This window comes from Girardinichthys multiradiatus, chromosome 13 (genome assembly GCF_021462225.1).
Source record: "Girardinichthys multiradiatus isolate DD_20200921_A chromosome 13, DD_fGirMul_XY1, whole genome shotgun sequence".
Lineage (NCBI taxonomy): Eukaryota > Metazoa > Chordata > Actinopteri > Cyprinodontiformes > Goodeidae > Girardinichthys > Girardinichthys multiradiatus.
In genome coordinates, this window is record NC_061806.1 from 25,318,292 (window position 1) to 25,337,604 (window position 19,313).

Genomic DNA, 19,313 nt, shown 5'->3' on the forward strand with positions numbered 1-19,313 from the left:
CTTGGGATCCACCAGAATGATCATTAGCACCATGAATCTGAGATAACAACAAACAGATGAAGCCAACCGGATATTTTCTGGTATTTTTGCTTTTTTAACTGAACTTAACAGATCCTGTGGATTATCAAACATATATCATTCAGCTTTTAAGCATAATATGTCTTAGATTTTTAACTCCATGAACAAAAAGAGTGTCCAAGGCTAAGGTACCAGATGATATTTACTTAGTGTCTGAGTTTAAAGAAACTATAGCAAATAAAGTCAGTTAGAATATATTTAAATATTGATTAGAAATATTTACCTTCTGCTAATTTATTCACTTCTGGTTGAAAAACTGTAAAGCTAATACATTATGATATATGCACTCTGAGATTTTAAAAAGTACATTATAAATTTAATAATCTAATATTAATATTATTAAAATAAGAGCATAGATTTTCAGTGGAAAAGCTAGACTTGGGTGATATGGACAGAAAATGATTTTTTTGTACTAACCAGTTTGGATAACTAACATTATTTGTAACTAATGAGTTTTCTTTTTTAAACTGGCATAAACTAAATATAAAATGTTAAGTATTTTGAGAAATTATGGATTACAAGTAAAATAAACTTTGTCAACTAGCAAGATATTTATTGCAAACTAAAACCCATTTGCAGTACTGTACAAAGTGCACATATGTTTCACTGCATGTATAAACTAGCACTAATCGAGTTTACAGTACAGATTGCAATATCTGACTGCGGAAACAGTTCTGAGAGGGCTCAAGCAAATTTGTAAGCAACTAAGATTTTTTTTGAGTTTAGGAGTTTTGCGGAAGAGCTGCATATTAGTCAACCTTGAGAATAAGGAACCTCACTCTCAAATTTAAAAGGTTTACTCTTTGATTTCCAAGAGATTATTTCCTCCATTCAAGGCAAGTGACAATGCGAAATATCACTGTTACAACAGTGCATATATTAATAAAGGCACAGGGAGAATTGAAACAACTAAATAAAACTAGGCATTCACCCATCAAAGTGTTCCGGTTCAAACATTTATAACTTCAATGAACAGGTCTCAGCAGATGTACACTACAGACAATACATGTAAATACTAATATAGTACATAACATTTTACTCTTCTTTGATGTTTGTTTTGTATAATTCTCATTCAAACAACACTTTGATCCCCATTTTCCCCTTTATCAAACAAGTGCATCTAAAATTCTCCATTATGCTCTTTGTTCAAGTGATTCTTCAAGCAGACATATGATTTAAACAGCACCATCTTATTAAAAAAGACACGCAGAGGAAGAGTTATTCTGAGAAAAAGGCCCTCCACAGTACCCATTACCACACATTTTTCAAAGCAGGAGCACAAACTACAATCGGATGCCTGGTACAATTGTTTGAAATAGACTGACATATTGCTGGTTTTTACAAGCACAGACGGACAACAAAGTATGATGATTTACTGCAAGTCAGATGATGCGGTTGAGAAACATGACATCTGTTTTGTGCCAGTTCAAAGCTAAATCTGAAGCTTTAAAGGCAAAGATGGGATCCTGTAATGGCCCTTTTATATGGAAAGAGAGCAAGCAAGGACAGAACCGATGCAATCTCCTTCTCCTGTATGATAGAATAGCTAAACACACCCTTGCCCGGGTATGTTATGTTTCATGTATTCATATATTTTTTCCCCAACCTCCTCTCTGTGCTAGCATACCTTCATCTGTCCTCTGTACCGTGGTGCCATCACCAGAAAGAGTAACAGAGGTCCAACACAGAGTTTGAGCTGCCACAGATGCCACTCTGGCCGTGCAAGCTGGCGACAAGGGAAATGTAGGCAAACAGAGCGACAGCAGACTGAGTAATGAAGAAAATGGAACGATGTGTGTAAAAAAAACGGTCGGAACAGCAAGCCTTGAGATGTTCAGACCGACAGAAAAAGAAAGAAAGGAGACAAGCCAAACAAATGGGTGAACGGGGAGCCCTCTCCTCAGCACCTCCTTGTGTTTGGCCAACAGCCAGCTTCTCCATCAATAGCACTTAGGAAAATGGAGAGGGAGGAATAGATCGGAGGGGAGTTGTAAGGAAGAATATAGAAGAGGGCTATGACGAGGTGGGGACACAGCTACATAAGAAGATCCAGATGCCTGGAGAACACAAGAGGAAGAGATAAAAAACGTAAAAGAGGAAAAGAACAGTGAAAATGAAGGACAAATGGAGACAGAGAAAGGGACGGTTTGGATGACAGTAACGATAGTTAAGACAGATGGGGCAGAGGATAGAAAGGACAAAACGGGATGGGGAAAAAACAGAGACATAGACAGATGAAGGAAGCAGGAAGTAGAAGAGGCTATGAAGAAGAGAATAAGGTTTTGGATATACATAATCAGGGAGGCTGTGAGGAGACTAGAGCTGGCAGAGATGGCAGTAACCGGAGTCCTATTGATGTGTAATGAAGCCCCTTATCAGGCGAGAGAAGACCGGAAGGACAAACGAAGGGAGGAAAATAGGTGAGGAGAAAAAGAGAGGAGCCATGTGGCTGGGAGAGAGGATGCTAGGATGAATTAGCGGAGGATGGGATGCAAAAAGGGCATAATGTCATTTGTTAAATAATGCAGGGAATGAGCACAAGTGGCAGGAAGTGTGATAACAATGGAAAGCTGCCAACAGGGAAAGGTGAGGAGGTTGGGAAGATGGTGTGATTGCTAGATGTGGACAAAGAGAAAGATGGATGGGTGAGGATTACTGATGCACAAAACCGGCCGACACATTTCACAAGTAAATCTCATTGACAAAAACAAGGTTATGCAAGGACTACGGTCATTTTTAAAAGGAACTCAGGTATTTTTCTTGGTCCTGAATAATACTGTTTGCACCCTTTTACAATAAAGCATAAAAGCGATTTACCTTTAAAAATTATTTGATTATAATAAAACTAAACCTGGTCTTAAACAGAGCATTTTTAAACCCTGTACAAACACAACATACTACAAAATAGACAGTGTTAAAGCAACACACAAGGGTCTAACTTCACAGTATTATTTAATATTCAGCATCAACATAGCTGATAACAGGTTAATGGTTTGGCCAAAACACCATAAAGAGAGGAGGCAGGTTTCGAAGTAGGTGATAAAGCGAGGAGGATTACAAAACCAGTTACTGAATTTATTGCTCTGAATGACATTGCTCTGTCCTGGGTTTAAAAAAAAAAAAACAGAATATAGCTTTCATAAATCTCACTATGTTTGAGATAATCTCTGTTTAATGTAAAATAATCTCTTTGTGATTCGAAGTCAGCTAGCTAGCCAGGAATCATCAACAATTAACATTTTCCTGTGTTTTCACATACAGAATGAAAAGCTCAAAAAGCTCATAATGTCCTTTCACTATAAAATAATCCATCTGTGGTCATACAACTCCAAATATGTAAGATTTTGAAAGATTAAGAACTGATATTAACTGATCTAGAGCTACCCAGCTAGCTCATTGTGTTTTCACAATTAGAATAAAGGTTTCAGAAATCTCAAATGGTATTTAAATTATAAATATGTAAGATTTTTAACTTAAGATTGTCAAACGTAATTCATATTCTTTAAAAAACATCTAAATATCCCTTTCATTAAGTGTCAAAAAATTGGTTTTAATGTCAATCATCTCTGATGTAAAGCCACATTTTCTTAAATTGCTTACAATGTACACAGGGAGGAGGGCCCATTGCCATTGAATGAACATGCACAGAAGCCAAAGAAATACTGTTTGTTTTTGTAATGAGGCCCCCCCTAAAGCCGTACCACCCTGGGCAGAACACCATATTTCCCCCTGGTATGTAATGAACAAGTCTGTACTGCAAAAAAAATGCAAGATTCTGCAAGTATCTGAAAATACTTAAATGATTCAGATAAGTGTCAGGGACAAAAAAAAACCTGATAAGAATATGCCTGACCTATACCATACATCTCAGTGGTTTGGAAAAATGCAAAACATTAGCATTTTATTTAGATACTGATCTGTGCAGCAGACCTCACAAGAACATGTTTGGTTTCATGTTCTCTTGACAGCTTTTATCTGGACCAAAACTGTTCAAACCAGCATAATATTTGTCTAACAAGCACCGTTATTAGTATTTCACTTTTTTCACCTGAAAGGTTTTTATGTACAAAATGCATCTGACATCACCTGATCCTTCTGATTGAGGTATAACAAGTATAATCAAGCAGCGCCTGGTTCTTCAGCTGTTAGTTTTGCAGTATTAACGGTTCAAGACTAAAAGTTGCAACACATGTCTGGCCTCAACATGAGTCCAGACACTCTAACCCGCAGTCCTCTAAAACAGCATGAGCTGCCCATTCAGGATGTAAAGCATGCTGAGCATGATCCTCCAAAATGGCTGACAGTTTCACCACAATGTGTATGAGAGATGGGGAAACTGTGCCGCTTGCGCTGGGTCCTGGAGCCTCACTAACCCAGGGTGCTCTAAAACAGCAGGGTGCCTCGTCTATTCAGCACCAGCTTTTTTGTCACCCTATTGTGCCGGCGCGGGGCTGCTGCTGTTATCGGTGGTGCGATGGGCCGCCAATGTTTTTTAATGACTCGTTTTTATTCAGGCGATAAGGTCAGACACCCGCAGAGGCTTAAAAGACCCTAAGTGCCAAATATGAGCTGTAGCAATTGCGAGGAAGGCAGGAGGTACCCGGTATGGGGAAACCGTTAATAAATGAAGGTGGGGAAGATAAAATAGGTAAAGAAAAATAATGCTGGAGGTATAAAAATAAATATTCTGACAGTCCCCTCTTAGCTGGTCATCTTCTACATTGCCATCATTCAATCTGTCCTGTCTTCATCCATCTCAGTGTGGTTTGGCTCATCCACAAAACAGGACAGGTCCAGACTGCAACGAATAATCAGGACTGCAGAGAGAATAATCAGGACTGACCTTCCCTCCATCCAGGACTTATACAGGTCTAGGGTCAGGAAAAGAGCTGCTAAAATCTCTGCAGACCCCACACACCCTGCACATAAACTGTTCAGAGCTTTACCTTCAGGCCGCCGCTACAGAGCACTGTTCACTAAAACCAGGCACCACAGAGACAGTTTCTTCCCCCAGGCTGTTTCTCTGTTGAACATTTAATAGAGTACAAAACAACAGCATACAGATGTTGCAAATGCACCTTTTTATTATATATGTGTATATTGTACATTGTAAATATGTATATTCTGTAATGCAAAAACAAAACCAAAGAGCAAAGTTTACCGGAGTCAAATTCCTTGTTTGTATGTACGAACTTGGCAATAAAACTGATTCTGATTATCGGTCTGTCTCCATGTCTGCTGTATGGAATAGCTGGAAGACTGACTGCCATCTGTCAGCAATTCGTTTTTCCTCCTCGTTTCTTTCTGCATCCGACCTGTGGAGAATAGCTAGGAGACAAGTTCAAATCCTTGCCGCTGACTGACGGAGGGAGGTATTTGGGTACAGAAACACTGGGGTCAACAAAGAACAAAAACACAAAGCGATTGTGGCTGCTTGTTTCCAAGAAAGCTCCTTATCTCCCTGTTTCACTCACTATATTCCACACCGTTTCAGGTTTACAAACTAAATTCCCCCCAACAGTGAACACATCAGGCTTCCACCTGGAGCTAATAACCTGAGTATGTAAGCAATTTCAAATATTAAATTCTTGTTTAAGTTCCCGTGAGCACAAGCTTTAATAAATCTTATCCCTGTAGTGCGTGTAAATGTCCAAGCGGGCAAGTATTAACACCACGTAGACATGTTTTCATGTCTGCAGAACAAAACAGATTTGATAGTTGATGAGAAAACATAAAAAAAAAAAAAAAAACTTGAAACACTTTGAGTGGCTTCTTTGAGGATAAGACATTGTACCAGCAAAGACTGCCCAATCCCCCACAATAAAAAGGGATGGATTCCTTAATCATCTGTTCCAAGAACATCCAACAAAAAACCTAACATTTACTTCCCAAAATCCTTCTGTGGAGTCTTTCATTTTTGTCAGAATAAAGAGCAAGTTTCCAGCTTTGGTTTAGTTACATTTCATAATTGAATTTTATTGTTACAAGTCCTCATTTGACTCCAAGGGAAGGAAAACTGTGTATGTAAAGGATCTGGACTAAATGAGAAGCAACAGAACTCTAAAACCTCCAGCTTCAGTTTTGATTTAAGACACTTATGTTTAAATCTCGGCTAAGACCTTGGTGTGTAGATTTTTCCTGCTCTCCACAAACAGGGTCCAAACAGGGCCCAAGTCATTACAAATCTACCTAGGAGTGAGTCAATGGCCTTATGCTATGCTACAGTACATACGATTTCAGGCATCGTCCATTACTGAGGGCATAATTACTGCTCCCAGATGTAATCCCTTCCACGGACAGAATGGGTCCTGACTGTCTCTAGCTTTAAACAGGCTAGCTAATGACAGATCTTATCTATAAATACGTGTCACTGAGACTCATTGTTCTGCTCTGCACGTCTCTTTGCTTCAAGCGCCTGCAAGCTGCAAGAGGAATCTTGTTCCAAGCCCATTTGCATTGGGGTCGATGATTTTTTTAGTTGTTTCGTACTTTTGTTGCTTCGGTCTTGTACTGAGCATGTGTCATTGATTTTCTTTTTGTAAACAGGTCATTTAAAGTAATATAATATAACCTACTTACAGTTTAATGAAGGGAAATGTGGTTATGTGAAGAACATAACAGCTAAAGAGTAGCAGTTTAGGATCTAAAGGAAGCACAGCTTCAAAATGCAGTTCTTTTTTTTTTGGAGATCCATTCTGTGATTTTGCCATGTGACCAGCGCTTAGTGACACCAATGTTGGACGACATACTCTCTTCAACAAACATCTGTCTAAGGGCATTGATTTAACAACAGTTATTGTAAAGACATCTTATTTGAGGACATTTCCTTCCAGCTTGGACAAATGATGATTTAAAGCAATTTTTTGTAATTTACTTTTCAAGGACTGCTGGGAAATCTGGTGATTTGAATCAATTAATATTTTTGTTTTGATCAGAGGCTAAGACTCAAATTTTTCTTAAAGGTTCACTGGCCCAAAAGGAAAATCCAAAACACGGTAATTCGAAATATAGTTGATAGGGCTATAAAATCGTATAGATTTAATCATACACATTTAGGCACGTTTCTTAACATTCACATAAATAATTCAGTCAGTCATTTTCTACCACTTATTTCATAGTGGGTCGCGGGGAAGCTTGGTGCCTATCTCCAGCAGTCTATGGGCGAGAGGCAGGGTACACCCTGGACAGGTCACCAGTCCGTTGCAGGGCAACACACAAAACCATGCACACACTCATTCATACACCTAAGGGCAATTTAGAGAGACCAATTAACCTAACAGGCATGTCTTTGGACTGTGGGAGGAAGCCGGAGTACCCGGTGAGAACCCACCGCAGATGGTGCGGGGGAGAACATGCAAACTCCATGCAGAAAGACCCCCAGCCGGGAATTGAACCCAGGACCTTCTTGCTGCAAGGCAACAGTGCTACCAATTGCACCACCGTGCAGCCCTAAATAATTCATGAAAACTTTAATTTACAAGAGCATAAAACCAATAACCACTGGGTAAGCAAATCGGTATAAAATGGTTTGTATTGTAAATTTTGAATGAACTGAGATGTCACAGAACCTGTGTCACCATCTGCATCCATCTAAAAGACAGAAAGCAACGGAAAAAAACACATTATATTCATGGCTGTGAACTCACCATTCGGGGTTGTGGTTCCATCACTATCCAACTGCCGTTTCTGTGCGGTTCTAAATTCCTTCAGGGAGAGGTAAAGCACCTTTCGCATCACCCGTTCTTCCGACCACGGGATCCCATCACTGTCATCCTGTGAACATATGCAGGGAGAGGAAAACAGGTCAGTATGAATTATTAAAAGAAATAAAAACCATGATCATAAGCTTCCAATACATTTTTAAAATGCATTACTCAAACTTTTGCACACATGAAGACCACTTCAACAACAGATTTGAATTACTCTAATCAAAATACATCTTTTATGCAGTAACCTCTCTTTTGTTTTGTTGCTGCACTGCAGGGAGAAAAACAGCGGAAGATCAGGAAATGCTCATAGGCCAGCTGAGACATCGACAAAATAACCCAGACTGCAAGTATTTAGCTCTGTGCCAAGAAATGCACGCAGAAATGTAGCTCCTATACAATCTGTAAACTATATAATGAGACGGGGAAAATATTTGCTTACAAGGACTGCAGCCAGTTAGCAGCAATGTGGAAATTACATTATGCATTAGGCTCCCAAGAAAGGAATAAAATATGGGACACGTCAAGCTATCATATAGAAGCCATTATGAAAGCTCTGAGTCTGAAGGAGAATGCCTTTATATACAGTTCCTCATCTCTGACTATAGCACGATACATTAGCATAACATGACACATAGTAATGCATGTGTAGGGTATAAAGGATTACACCTCCCCATAATGCAATGATCACTTTGTGCTACAATGACAAAATCTTAGAAAGCAAATTATTATGCAACTCAGTTAGACAGTTTGAATCAAACCGACTCAATTGCAAAGCATATAAAATGCTACTAATCATTTAAAAGAACCTCCTTTTCTTATTGGGTTTTAACAGCTCATTAGAAAACTATCCAGCTGGAATGAGCTCTAAAAAAGGCTGAGCTATAAAAGGGTCTTCAGAAAGCATTAAACAGCAATGACAATATTTCTACTTCCCCTTTGCTTCTTACTCTCATTTCTCCGACTCTGATCTGTTTGATGTTTAACAACACTAATGACTAAACGTAATTAGATTCAGACCCAAGCAACAAACTGTTATTAGCGAATAATTGAGACTGGAAGCAGGTTTTCTGGACACGAGACGTCAGGTGAGTGGATTTACGGTAAGATTTAGAAGAGAACACGCTTGGAGATCTAAAGCACAGAGCTTATTTGAAATCGCTGCATATTTCTGATCACGTCGACTCATCTCTTCAAACACATTTTCTTCAGTGTGAGTCATATGTAATGCATGATGCAGATATGGGAAAAAAACAGCAGCGCTCTGATTGTCCAGTTGACTCAAATCTCTGGTGTAGGCTCGGCTAAAAAGCCTCACAGATATCTGGGCGACATCATCGCCGACTAAACGCATTAAAAATCTACACCTCAAATGAAAACCTACTGCTGATGTAATTGCAAGATGAAGGATCACAAAAATAGAAAACAAAAACATTTAGTCTGGTCGCAGCCACAAACCTGGATGTTTATTTCATTTGGATTTTATTTGATAGACCTACACAAAGTAGTAAATAATGGCAAGTGGAAGAAAAAAGATTCATGGTTTTTAGCATTTTTTATGTGTGTTCAGAAAATACATCCCCTTCTAGTGCAGTAACAGCTGCAAGCCTTTTTCACATCTAGATGCTGGAATGTTTGCCCATTTTTCTTTGGAAAGTAGCTTAAGCTCAGAGTGTGTCTAAACATAAATGTTCAGGCTTTGCTACACATTCTCAACTGGATTTAGTTGTGGACTTTGACTGGGCCACTTTAACAGATAATTACCCTTGGATCAAAACAATAGGCCTGGATCTATGTTTGTGGTCATTGTTAGTTTGAAAGGTGAACTTCCACACCAGTCTCAAGTCACATTTTCTTCCAGGATTGTCCCGTGTTTAGCTCCCTTCCGTCAGCTCTGACCAGCTGTCCTGTGCTTGCTGAAGAAATGCATTCCCACAGCATGAGGCTGCCAACACCATGTTTTATCATGGGGAAAAAACCTATGCTATGATCTACTAAGGGAGATCCTTGCACTGCATTTTATCACAGGCCAGGGGGCTAATGTAAGTGCAAAATAAAAGTGCCAACACAGTTTGTGGCTGTAACAAGACAAAATGTGAAAAAATTCAACACAGGTTCTGTGACACTGAAACCATGACAACACTAAATTGTAGGTCTAAGAGTGTGTGTGAGAGAGAAACAGAAAAAAAACAAAGTCTTTTAATGTTACTGTATGTTGTCTCCAACAGCCACAATGCCACCAAAATGACTGTCGCTCATGCACCTTTCTGGTAGTACTGCTAATAGTCTATGCCCACTCAAATCTGATCAGTGCAGACAAGCCGCCGCTAATTATAGCAGCATTGCCTCAGGGTGTGTACAAATGTGTCAGTGTGTTTGACACCTAAATGATGTCTAAGGGATTGTTGTGTCAAAATGCAGAGAGATGACAGATATGATGGAACTTCAGTCAGTAAAAATCTATCTCAATATACTGAGTAGGATTTTTTATTTTATTTTTATTTTTTTTAAAAAAATTTTAACGGCCGGAGTTAATTATTTTATTCAGTGTAAAGCTGCACAATATTAGGAAAATAGTGTTGCTTATAATTAATGCACATATTTTTTATCCACAATGTCCCCATGAGCTTTCTGATCTTTGTCGCCAAGATCTTTATCAGTTGCGGGAATATATATTGGACAGGAAAAAAGGGCTGCACAATATAATCACCAATTCATCATTATCACAATGTCACTTTTCACAAAGAACCTCCTGAACTGCAATAAATGTAAGCTAATTATTAAAGTAACATGCAATCCCAACATCCATGGCTTTATATCATATTTTCCCCAACACCTTGCAGTCCTAAATGAAAGTCTATTCAACTGGCCAAATATAGCACTGGATCGTAGAGTTTTAATATTGCAAATATTACATTCAATCGTTACTTTGTGATTGCAGTAATGTAGACGCAATATTGCAATTGTATTTTTATTCTAAATATTGTGCAATTACCTGAATTCTTTGAAAGCTACTACCGGATATATATATTTTTTAGAAAATTGGTAAGTAAAACAGATTTTTACCCTTCTCAATATAATTAAAAAAGCCGTATGTGGCATTACTGCCATCCAAACCCTTTTTGAAAATCCTTTTGCACGTTTCATCTGTTTCAAATCTGTGAGGTTAGAAGGCCTCTTTGCCGTTTCCCTAATCTGGAGCTCCCTCCACAAATCCTCTATCAGATTCAACTCATGACTCTGGCAGGGCCAGTACAAAATAGTAATATCACTTCCATTAAGAAACATGTTGGTTAAATACATTTTTTTTAAAATACAATAAAATGAAAATGTAAATCTGTCAGGGTATGAATAATTTTGGCCTTAACTGTAAGAAAAGCTGACAAAACACTTGTGAAATTTGAACAGTTTCATTGTTTGTAATCCTTTCCTTTTAACCAAATAAACCTGAGGCATGAGACCTGGACCTGACTGGTGGCGGCCATCTCCGGCTGAATCCAAAATCACATATGGACTCAAAAAAGCAAAAACACTCAGCATGGCGATGCGTCTAAGCCTCCGACAAAGACAGGAAGGGGTGTGTTTTCTGCGTAATACGTGGCCCCTTATTACACCGTCGCATGGGAGTGAGCGTGCACACATGCTCACCAGCAAGAGAGGCAGAGCAAGACTTCAATTATGCCATTTCCCCCTGTAGTTAATGTCATCTAATCCATTCTTTGTGTGTGCAAAAGCCTGCCAGGTAAGCACCAATTACCTAGACAGCTCACTAGCACTCCTTCTCTCATGGTGTGGCATGGGGCCAAATGTACACCGACACACACAGCAGACAGGAAATCTCTCGGTTGCAAACAGCAGCGTACAGCTGACGATTAATACACACTAATGCCACACATTCGAATATAAAAAGGAGGGAAAAAAGTCGATAGATTGACCTCAAAGTTTGTCTATGTTTCTTTTTTCTCTCACATACTCTGTGGTTTCCTCACAGCTGTTGGCAGGTGGCCACAGATATTTCCTGCACTGTAACACACAGCAACGAGTGATGGATAAAACCTAAGGGGAAAAATATTATAATAATAGTAGCAGCTGCTGTACTCTGAAACTCTTCCTTAAAACTAACAAAGACCCTGTTCAAAGCTGTCCAACCTGGGACGGTTTTTTTCAAGGCATTCCTCTCCTTTCTCAAAATTTTCAACCACGAAATTGTAAGTAAAATAAAAAAAAAATCCACCTACCATGAAGCTAGCAGGAAAGGACAGAGGGAGGCAAACAGCTACTCAAATGAGCAATAGCATCAAAATGTGTTGCACCTCGCTTTCTCAGTCAAATGTTGCCAGATTTCTTTTCGCACAGAGAGCTTTCACACCACATGCCACCTGGCAGTGACACGCATCTACACCCCGAGCCAGCTCCCACAAGGTGAGGAGAATTCCCACTAATGAGTGCGGGGATCTTTGCGGCTCGCAGGCTCACAATCTTGAGGCGCCTTGGGAACGCTGTGCACCAAACAGTTACCCAGCAACCTTGTAACCAAAACTCTTTGAAACAGACAGGGAAGCTGTGACAAACACCTGTTAGGAGTCTACAGAGGTGGGGTGCAGAGTTTTATTACATGCAATGGCATTTTGCTTCTTGAAGATTTAGCTTAGATATATGTGGAGACCCAATGGATGGATACCCAGAGATTTACAAGCGGCTCACTGTAAGCAGAGCAGGTCCTTTTCACACTATGATGATCCGGACCCCCGTGTTCGACACAACGGGTGTTCAATCAGGGCGCTATCACAAAAAGCAAGCAAGTATGGCAAGCCATTAAAACATTCATTGGGGGAAAAAAAATGAACCGTTCTAAAATGCAAGCTTCTTCCAGTAAGGATTTGAGCTGCACGATATCAAGAAATCTTACGATGGTGATAATATTGGTAAATACAGAAGATTTACCATTATCTGTGGCATCTTTGAGTCTAATTTGATACATCAAATCCATTTAGAAAGATCAGATCAGCTGGAAAACAAAACCAATGAACACAAATGAAATTTCAGTCAGTACTTTTCCGAAATTACTATTAAAACTTCCCTGCAACTAAAACATGCCGTACTTTTAAGGGCATGCCAGAGCCTGTTAAAGAAACACCCAACAACAGCACCATATGGTACAACAAATTTACACCATGTGATCTCACAGCAGTATTTTATCCCCAGATGCAGTTCCATCATTTAAACATACAAAATAAGTAGCAATCACAGAACAAACGAGCTCTCCGTATTTGGCCAAGACAACTGTAATTTGCACACTGGCGTTTTAGTATCGTGCGAATAAAGCAAACAGATAATTTTTCATGTTTCTGAAGGTGTGTATTTGCATGCACGCATACATTGCATAGTCTAAAAATAGCACTGCTGCCGACTACATGGACGTCACACCAAAGGAATGTGGGCCATGCGCCAGCTGTGACGTGCTCTACAAAAACTGCACCAACATCTGTTATTCCAAGACACATTTCCTTCTGGAGTGGGAACAGAGGGGTCGGTGGAGGGATCGATGGATGGAGCAGAAATATTATTTTAGCCAAGCCGCAGGCGTCATTATATCCAGTAGTCATGATGGTCACATCTCCCACACATCTTCCTTCACATCTTGATCTCTGCTGTACGCTTTTCAACAACACATGGGGCCCATATGACTGGCTATGAGAATATGACTGCTTGGAGTTCACAAGCGAGGCAGATGATGGTAAGATGTTAATTACTTAGTTCCCAAGCAGATCACTGTAAAGGTCGTGACCAAGCATTTGCAGATTAGAAACATTTGTTGCATCTTCATTATGGCTCAGTGGAAAAACAAAAACATGTGCAAAGTAATCATCCAAGACCCACACTATGCTTGCCTTAACATTAGCTGCCTATTCTTCTTTAAGCAAATTAGATAATCTAAAATCATCTCTTTTTGTCCTTTTTTGAAGAGAGACTGATACATTGGATAAAGCTAGAAATCCAGAACCTTACATCAGCATAATCTGAGGTAGTTGCTAAAACAAGGCCAACTTCCCCCAACACCGTGCAGTCGTTTAGCCCAGAAATTTACATTCCAATCCTAACGACATCCTGGTCCCCCTTCCTCCCCAGCTCTCACAGCGTCAAGTAGACCGGATGCTTAGCTCAACTCAGAGCTCAGGGAATAAGCGAATGAAACAAGGTTTTTTAGGGTTACAGGGGACAAGAGGCCCTATAGAATCTCCTCATTACAATCCAAGCTCACTGCATTGGAATGTGTGCAGCTAACAGGGCCTTGTATTTACACTGGTCGTGTTTGAAGTGCCCAGACAGTTGCAGAGCTTTTTCCATGAGCAGGAAACACAAGAAGGGTAAAGTTTTACAGACTGGGAAGGGGGGGGTCCTCTGCTGCAATAGATTAGACAAGCTGAACCACAGCTTTTTACACATAGAAATGCATTCAAGCATTTAGCTGCGAACCAATAGTGTGCTCGGAAAGCCTGCATCAGAGCATACACAATGCAATTAGAGGTTACTCATTTCACACTGAGCTAAACATTTCTGCAAACGGACCACAGCTATCTATGGTGCATAACACTATGTTCCAGTCCTGCCGAGCAGAATGCACAATCAGGCGGGTAAAACACATCATGCAACTCTGATTGGTGCATCTTTAAAACAGTATCTGCCTAAATGAAATATTTATTCAGAACAATTTTTATGTGTAGCACAAGTGACAGACAGTTGGCTGAAATATGAAGCCAAAGTGAGCTGGCTGTCCATCGTTATTCTGAGTCTTAGTAGAATCATTCTCACACACCCACACACACACAAATAAACCTGTAAATCCAAACTTAGCCATCAGATTTCCTTTGAGATCTCATATTTATACCAATTGACTAAGAATATCAGTTAATAGCTGCCTTGGTGTATTGTGCTGTAATAAACTTGATAAAAACGTATCCTAGCTAATGATCAGAATATCCCGCAACCATCCAATTTGTACTGTTCATTATGTTATCATACAGATTAGAGCATTGTTTATAGTGTTTATATAGTTTATGTCTTATTGCATGGCACACATCACCAGAAGAACCCCATCACATAACAGTGGGCTCAGAGCAACAGTTTCCTGTTTATTCAGTATCACGCAGCCAGGAGAGCTTCACAGAATTGTTGCTGCGGGAATTTTAAGTGCTGCTCATAAAGCAACATTACAGCCATCGTACGGCATCGGCTTTGCTGCAGAGTCTCCGGTGTAGAGCCTTTTTGCCATGGTTTTTAGGGCTCAGCTGAGAAAAATTTCTCACACTGCGAAGTCGCATTTGGCAGGTTCAGGGAGCTGAGCCACGTCTGGTCTTACAGCGGGCTGAAATATGGGCCTTGTGGTAGGGCTGTGTGCTAAAATATGCTATAAAGCAGTCCCTCTCTGTGCCAACAGGTTGCATAACATGCCATCTTTTTGTAGAATGACAAAAAAGGGATTCTGAAATGGCTCCCTTTCAATAATAAACTGCCTTGTTCAACAAACGTACCCCTCCAGCAGTAACAAGATCATTTTTACATTTTACTGGCTTCATGTCACAGAGCGGACATATTCATCATATTCATTACTGTAGCTGCAGGGTCCACTGTTGTATCCCCCCACTACTCCCTTGGGGTTCTTGGAAGGTGCTGCGAAACCAACTTAACAAAACTGCATCCAAATTCAACAACACCGTGGTTGGCTTACATTACACAGTTTGACATTAGGTGCTTTGCATCGCATGCCTTCATACATATTTGTGACAAGACATTTATTTACAGAGATTACTATCAAATCGTTCATGCTTAAATGTGATGTCACAGAAAAACGATTTTAAAAAAAACACACAATAAAAGTGCTATTAGAATTACCAAGCAAGGGTTCTGTAACACAAACGTTACATAAAGAACTAAAAGTACAACTGGAACAACAGCTAATGGCACATCATAGGTGATCGGCAAAAAAAGAAAACCCATACAACCGGACTTTTATTGATTTCTGTGATGCATCATATTACTGCCACTTTATCTAAAAGCATTCAAGATCAGGTCTATTTTAATCTTTGGCTATTTGAATCACCAAAGGAGTGTTGTGCAACACAAACTACATGGAGAATTAAAAGTACACCTGGCACATCTAATGCCACATTTTGGACAACCCGCTAAAACTTTATTAAATTTACAAAGAAACAGAAACTTTATAGGATTTCAGGATTTTGCCGCTTTTCCATTCACGGTTCCAGCACCGCACAGCTGTACTCCGCTCGAAACCTGTGGCGTTTCCATTGTCAGCGTCGTGGGCTATGCAAAGTTATAAAAAAAAAAAAAAAACACAGACCATTTTCTAATGGTCAACTTACAAAATAAAGGCCACTAGTGTCAGTACACATGATGACCTTCTAAAACAGCGAGGTTGCTGACGCCACACCACCATCCCGACCACAACCTGCGGGACGATAGCCATAAATGGCGTCAATGATTTCGAAGCACCGCCACAGGTTTCGGCTTAACCCACTCCAGCTATTGTGGTCCTTAATATTTTTGTGGGGGCTCTTGAGCTTTTCCCGGCACTGCTGTGATACAAGATCCATGCATTGTCATTCTCTCCACTACCTCAGCAAACACCTTCTCATTTCTCCTTCACATTTCAGGCTGTGCTCAGCCTCAATGGGATCTGCTGCCTGAGATGCCAGAATGGAAAGGAAACAATCGCAAAACGGGCTAATGGGAGTGGAGTCAGCCAAGGTAGAACCCATGGAAAAGGGGCAATACATTATTACATCCACACAACAAGCCAGGTCAGGTTTTTAAATGAAAGACTAACCAAATTAGTACTTTCTGGTTTTATTAAAGGCATTTCCTTTTAAGGCATATGCTTGCATAGACTGGATGAGTCAAGATAAGTCTTTCAAAAACAACTTCCTACGTGACATTTGTTTTTAAAGCAAATACACATATGGAAGGCACTATGTTACAATGTGCATAAAGCCACAAAGCTGAAGCCTCCCCCACACAGAAGGAAGGAACAGGAAGGCCGAAAGGGGAAACGGAGTAACCTCATTACCCTCGTGCCTTGTCTGTCAGGAACAGCCTGCAGGCTTGTAAGAACCCACTGAAAGCCAACGGCCTCTGGTCAGTTTATACGGCATCTGTTTGCTACACAGAGAAAGAAGCTATTTTGTGTGGAAGCAAGTCGGGGTGTGGATAACACCTGAGGGAAGGCTCTACAGTCTTGACGTTAGCCTTGAACAGGCAGACAGCCCGTTTCCAACTGGAATCAGGTTAAGGTAAGAGTGTAAACAATCAGCCAGGAAAAGGTGCACAAGCAGCATCACACTCAGGCCCACTTATACAACAATAACTACCATAACAATAACCCCAACAACTCAGCCTAAGGCTATAAGCTCATTTGATCCCAACACATTCTGCAAAAACACATTCAGTCTGTGCTGCTTCCCTAGAATACCTCATTAAGTCCTCTTTTTACAACCAGTATACTGAAAAGATGGTGTGTGTGTGTGTGTGTGTGTGTGTGCGTGAAAGAGGGACATTCATTGTCGTATGAAAAGAAAGTAAAACAAAAAACAAAAGTAAACCAAGAAGCTAGTTAAAAGCATCTGTTGCTTGCTTTAGCAACTCCACATATTACAATGACTATTCAAACTGTGTGCTATAAAAATACTAAAAAAAGACAAATAGGGCCTAAAAGCATAGAGGCTATCTCTCCAGCTCTCTGTACGCCCCTAACAACCACAATATGTCCAGTCTTATGATTAGAAATGCTCAAAAAGGCGTGCGATAGTGTGAGTCAATTAGTTCTTTAAAAGGTCAATGAGCAGCCTTGTATGTGTTTGTGTGTGCTGCTGCTGCAGTGTAGCTGCCGCCTCGTCTAGTGAGGACAATAAATCAATGAAGCTGCATAGCGTGTATTCCTTTTCAGAGTGATCGCACCTCATTGGCCTAAACGCAGCAAACTAGGGATGGAGAAAATCAGCTGAGGTAAAAAAAATGACCCAAAAAAAAAACATGAATAACTTTACACAAGCAAGCCTGCATATGCAAACAAACTTGTTTGTAAATAGGCTTAAAACAAACTCATCCTGTACTGCAGTAGCATAATCTCCCTAAATGTTTGAAAAATACAATTTGAGTAGGATTATGGAAGGCAAATAAAAAAATCCCATGTTAACAAAAGTGTTTTTTATCCAAGTTGCATCACTGTATGCATGCCATTCTGTTTGAAATGAATTTAACTCGTACTTTTGAAAATGTATACTTCACTATTTACGTTGATTCAAGTTTCTAAAAATTTACAATTCATAATCCATTACTTTCTGCTATCTACAAGTCAACCGGTTGTTTGGAAAAAAAAAAAAAAAACCTTTTCTATATAATCATTACAAACAAAAATGTGAGCAGTTTGCTAAACTTTAAATAGAAGCATGTGCTTCAGTAAAAAGCATAGAAAACTGTGCTTGCTGGCAGCTAACACTCCAGGTGGGTCTTGCATGAAACAAAGAATGAACCTGTGACACCTTGTGCCCACTGTGAGTTACGGTGGAGGATCTGTAATGATGTGGGCCATTTTCTGTTGTTGCATGTTTATTGTTTACTAGCAGGACATTATGAATAAAACCTTGTCTGCTCTTCCAGAAAACATAAAGTGGGTCATTGTCGAGTCTTTCAGCTGAGTCCTTCTCACTCTCTGCGTATCCTATTGTGAAATGTTACAAAAGATGATTACAACTGATTGGATGTACTCAAAAATAAAGATTGTATTTCCCAAAAATGTTCAGTGAGATTGTATTTTTGGCAAATAGCCATTTAATATTTTGTGAATTAGCCTTCTTATTTTCTCCATCCAAAAAGAGGACATGAATTAAACTTTTTGTGATTCCTTAATTTCCCCAAGTAATATTCACCTTGAAATCCATTCACCGCATCCTGATGCAAACACATTACCATCCCCTTTAACTGAGGAGCTAGTGTTCTTTCTGTACATGACCTCAACTGCAGCTTTTATACAAAGAGACGTCACATGAGAAAGGGAATTTTCACACGCATTACGTGACAAAAATAAAAATATAAAACAAAAGAAACAGAGAGGAGTCTATCAGGAAAGAAATAATGGACAATTGACTGATATAATGCACCATAAAATGTCTGGATCCATGCTGCCTCTTTCTCCCCACATTAATCCAGCAAATGACCGGTATTGTTCACAGACATGGAATGGTGCCCAGAGGTGGCTTGGAATAAGGCTGCATACATACAGGCTGTGAGATTTTAAATGTAAATTGATCAAAGAGAAGAAAGGAGGTTTGTGTGGTCACTTTGGGCCTGTTGGCATAACCCTCTCTGCAGCTGGTGGCAATATTAACCCAACAGTTGGCAAACTGGGAGGCCTACGGTGGGAAACACCTAACCAGTCCGGCGCTGCGGCAGTGCTCTGCGGATGAGTTTGCATGTCCTGGTTCGCCCTTCATTGGCCGGGATGCATGTCCGCAC

The 19,313-nt window shown here is 39.9% G+C and overlaps 1 protein-coding gene across 1 annotated transcript in view; it reads right to left on the minus strand.

The window, feature by feature from the left end:
• jarid2b (jumonji, AT rich interactive domain 2b) overlaps nt 1-19,313 on the minus strand; it is a 121,820-nt gene that overhangs the window by 58,806 nt on the left and 43,701 nt on the right. The window contains exon 2 of the mRNA XM_047384821.1: nt 7,725-7,851. Within this exon, the coding sequence (XP_047240777.1) occupies nt 7,725-7,851 (127 nt within the window). The remainder of the gene's footprint in view (nt 1-7,724; nt 7,852-19,313) is intronic.